Below are 3962 nucleotides of genomic sequence, written 5' to 3'. Positions count from 1 at the left end.
TGGTTTTTTCCCAATCCCCATCTTCTGGAGTGATGTGATGACAGGAGCTGCTCAGGTTTCTCACCAGGGAAGTCTTTATACCCCTACAAAGGGCTCGTTTTCTGGTGAATAATCTAGGAGTTTGAATAGTGAATGAGCTCTAAAGCCCCAGAAAACCAAAAGAAAAGCAAAACAAAAGGCAGCCAAGCAGAGCAGGAGGCTGTGGGAAGAGCTCAGGCTCTGCCTGTGTCTTGCCAAAAAGCCAAATGAGCAGGGTAATAGTCAGAGTGCAGTTTCTCACTGCCTTGCCTCTAACACCTGCTCAGGGTCCAAAGGTGGCTGCCCTTTGAAATATCATACTGTGATCACATTCGTGAGGGCAAGACGCAAAATGTGGCTGTGTGGGAAAGAACTATTGGATAAAAATCCACTGAAACTCTGTATTTCCAGGCATGCCAGATGTCTCATCATTTTCAGCTTCTGCCTGGGGCTTTCCTGCCTCTCTGGATTCTTGCATATGAGGAGTAAGAGTTACAGGTAAGGGAGGCAGAAGCAAGGTTGCAGTTTCCTGTACCTGGAGCAGCCAGGACGTGGCCTCTGACACCTGATTTATTTCTCATGAGGCCTTGGGCTGATGTTGAAAGGGGGGGTGGCTCAAAACCAGGTCCTGGTTTGGGGAAGGAATGGAATTAGCCAAAGCTCAGCCTCTCTGGGACAAAATCAGCTGGGTCGGGGAGGGGATTGAGCTGAAGTCTTTGGTAAGTGACAATCTGGAGAGGGGGAAAACTGGAGGGGGAAAACATCTGCACTGGAGGGTTGTGGCTGATTTGGGTGCGGCCTCGGACCAGCGGCAGCTGTGGGGTCAGAGGAGCAGCTGGTTTGGCTTTGCCAGCTCTCAGACATGGGGTGCAGCTCCAGAGAGCCTCTTTGCCCCTCCTATCACCTTCCTGCAGGATCTCAAAGAGCCACGAGGAGCTGCTGGTCCCTCCCGCGCCGTGCCGTGCTAAGACAAACGTCATGTTCCTCAAAACCCACAAGACTGCCAGCAGCACCGTGCTCAACATCATGTTCAGGTTTGCAGAGAGGCACAACCTCACTGTGGCCCTCCCTGCTGACCAGCTCGTCCACCTGGGCTACCCAAGCACTTTCATGGCCCACTTTGTGGAGGGCTTTGAAACCATAGGCCAAAATTACAACATCATGTGCAATCACCTGAGGTTTAACCCCTTGGAGGTAAGAAAGAGCCACGACACCTGAGGAGAAACTTGGTTGGGACAGGACTAACTGTGATGGTGTTCACAGGGGTCCCAGGATGAGGGAAGAGATGAGAATCTTGACTCCATGATTCAGAAGGCTGATTTATTATTTTATGATATATATTATAAGAAAATTATATATTAAAACTGTATTGAAAGAATAGAAGAAGGGATTTCATCAGAAGGCTTGCAAAGAATAGAAAAGAATGGAATGAAAATAAAATCTTGTGACTGACCAGAGAGTCTGAGACAGCTGGACTGTGATTGGCCATTAATTAAAAACAACCACATGTGACCTATCAAAGATGCACCTGTTGCATTCCACACAGCAGCAGATTGTTTTTCTTTTCTTCTGAGGCCTCTCAGCTTCTCAGGAGAAAAAATCCTGGGTGAAAGGATTTTTCATAAAATGTGTCTGTGACAGACTAACCTCTTCTTCCTCCCACAAACAGGTGAGAAAGGTGATGGCAGACAACACCTTCTACTTCTCCATCCTGAGGAACCCCATCCCTCTGCTGGAGTCTTCCTACATCTACTACAAGGACTATGTGCCTGCCTTCAGGAGCTCCAAGGACGTGAACGCATTCCTGGAGTCACCCACGAGGTATTACCAGCCAGCAGATCACAGTAAGAACATCTATGCCAGGAACATCATGTGGTTTGACTTCGGCTACAACAACAACGCCGACGATGACACCAACTACACCCAGGCTGTCCTGGAGCAGATCGAGCACAACTTCCACCTCATCCTGATAGCAGACTACTTTGATGAGTCCATGATCCTCCTGAAGCACACTTTGTGCTGGGACCTGGATGATGTGATTTACTTCAAGCTCAATGCCAGGAGCCAGGACACCATCCAGACGCTGACTCCGGAAAGTGAGGAGCAGATAAAAGCCTGGTGCTCGCTGGACTGGAAGCTCTACCTGCACTTCAACCAGAGCTTCTGGAGGAGGATTAAGGAGACCATAGGGCTGGAGGTGCTGGAAAAGGAGGTGGATCACCTGCGGAGCAGACAGAGGGAGCTCATGGAGACTTGTCTGTCAGAGCAGGAGGCAGTGAGGAAGGACCACATCAAGAATAAAGCTCTCCTGCCTTTCCAGTCAGGGGCTGCAAACATCCTGGGCTACAACCTCAAACAAGACTTGGACAACACAACTCTGAGAACCTGCCAGAAAATGGTCATTCCAGAGCTCCAGTACACCTCCTACCTTTATGCTGTCCAACACCCTCACAAGAAGAGGAAAGATGTGGGGTTGCCATTGCTGTGGACCAGTGTCCAGGAGAAGAAGCAGCTTACAGGGTCCAACTAGGACGTGTGCCAACCCACTGTGGCTTCCCAGGGCTTTGCATCCCCCCTTGTCTGACATGGAACTGCCCCACAGGACCCTTGTGCATGAGGGGGAGGCACTGGGGGCTTTGTTGAGGGACACCAAGTTGGTGGTTGGTCTCATTTTGGGGACCTTGAGCCAAAGGCTTTGCATTGTCCAGTTGCTGGGTGATCCCACCTGGCTGCTCCTGCCTGGAGGGAGCCCGGCTGGCTGCAGCTGGCCTAGACATTCCAGCCTCTTAATCATTAATCAGGAGCATGATCATTTGCCTTCATTTGGTTTTATTTGATATCCACCGCTGCACCAGTCTGGTCACAGCTCGCTGGAGCAGGTCCTGACTTTGGAGGGTTTAGGGGAGGGAAGTGAGGGGGCTGTGACAAAGGGACACAGGGGAGGTGGTGGCTGTGACAAGGGGACACAGGGGAGGTGGGGGCTGTGACAAGGGGACACAGGGGAGATGGGGGCTGTCCCATCCAGCAGCATCCACGCTCACTAAGGACAAACCGCCACACTCTGCTGGAGCTGCCTTTGCTGTGGCAGTGCCAGGCATCTCCCCAAAGCCAGGCAGGCTGTCCCTTGCCCAGGCAGGTAAGCTGTGCCTCTCACAGGTGTCACCACATGTGCCTCTGTCCCCTGTGGGAGAGCTCAGTGCTTCCCTGAGAGGAGCTTTTGTGGTTTTGCCCCTCATTCTCAGGCAAGGGTGCCTGGGCATGGATGCTCCTTTGGGTGCAGCATCCCCAAAGCCCTTTTTGGGCAAAACAGACACTTTTTGGGGCTCCGAAAAATTGCTGTGTTGGCCAAACTCTGCAGCACAGATTAGGAGGGGGTGGAGTGAGGCACAGCTTTGGGCACACTGGTGCATCCAGCTCCCTGCTGCTGCCCTGAGCAGGAGGAGATGCTGGCCCAGCTTTAAGACACTGGGGTTTTATCAGTGTAATCTGGCACTGACAAATGTGTTGGGAGCAGGTGACAGTGACACCAAATCCATTGGGCTTGGTGCTGCCATCCTCAAAGACCTTCCTGGCAGCAGGGCAGGGTGGGGAGGGTGGGTCTGGGGTCCAGGTTTGCCTTGGGGGTGAAGCTGTGGGGCAGCAGCCCCAGCTGGGAAGGTGATGCTGTCAGGGGGACAGGGGTGAGAAGCAGAGCCAGGATTTTCCTCAGCTGTGTTCAGCAGCTGCTGAGGCAGGGGTGAACCAGCCCAGCAGGAACAACCCAGATTAACAGCACTTTGCCTCACTAAAATTAACCCGAGGCTTCTGTAGCAGCCAGGTGGAGCTGCAGGAGCCACACTTGGTCACCCTGGGCCATTCATGAGCAGTTCTGCAGCCTCCACCTCAGCTTTCCCCTTGGAGCTCCTGATCCGTGGTTTTGATATGAATTTTGTCAAACCCTTTTG

At 52.2% G+C, this 3962-nt stretch overlaps 1 protein-coding gene across 1 annotated transcript; it reads left to right on the top strand.

Annotated features, from left to right (window-relative positions):
- Positions 1 to 370: 370 nt before the first annotated feature.
- Positions 371 to 2819, top strand: GAL3ST2 (galactose-3-O-sulfotransferase 2). The gene is made up of 3 exons (XM_059479412.1): positions 371 to 516; positions 933 to 1212; positions 1688 to 2819. The coding sequence occupies exons 1-3, from the start codon at positions 371 to 373 to the stop codon at positions 2546 to 2548; spliced, it is 1287 nt and encodes a 428-aa protein (XP_059335395.1). The 3' UTR covers positions 2549 to 2819.
- Positions 2820 to 3962: the final 1143 nt, after the last annotated feature.

Source organism: Ammospiza nelsoni, chromosome 10 (genome assembly GCF_027579445.1).
Source record: "Ammospiza nelsoni isolate bAmmNel1 chromosome 10, bAmmNel1.pri, whole genome shotgun sequence".
Classification (NCBI taxonomy): Eukaryota; Metazoa; Chordata; class Aves; order Passeriformes; family Passerellidae; genus Ammospiza; species Ammospiza nelsoni.
Note: the sequence above shows the minus strand (reverse complement) of the source record. Positions and strands in the feature narration are given on the sequence as shown.

Bases quoted from the DNA above. Each gene is read 5' to 3' on its own strand.
- GAL3ST2 (XM_059479412.1), top strand. From the start codon at position 371: ATGTGGCTGTGTGGGAAAGAACTATTGGATAAAAATCCACTGAAACTC. The intron at 517-932 runs GTAAGGGAGGCA...ACCTTCCTGCAG, and splicing joins ATGAGGAGTAAGAGTTACAG to GATCTCAAAGAGCCACGAGG. The intron at 1,213-1,687 runs GTAAGAAAGAGC...TCCCACAAACAG, and splicing joins TGAGGTTTAACCCCTTGGAG to GTGAGAAAGGTGATGGCAGA.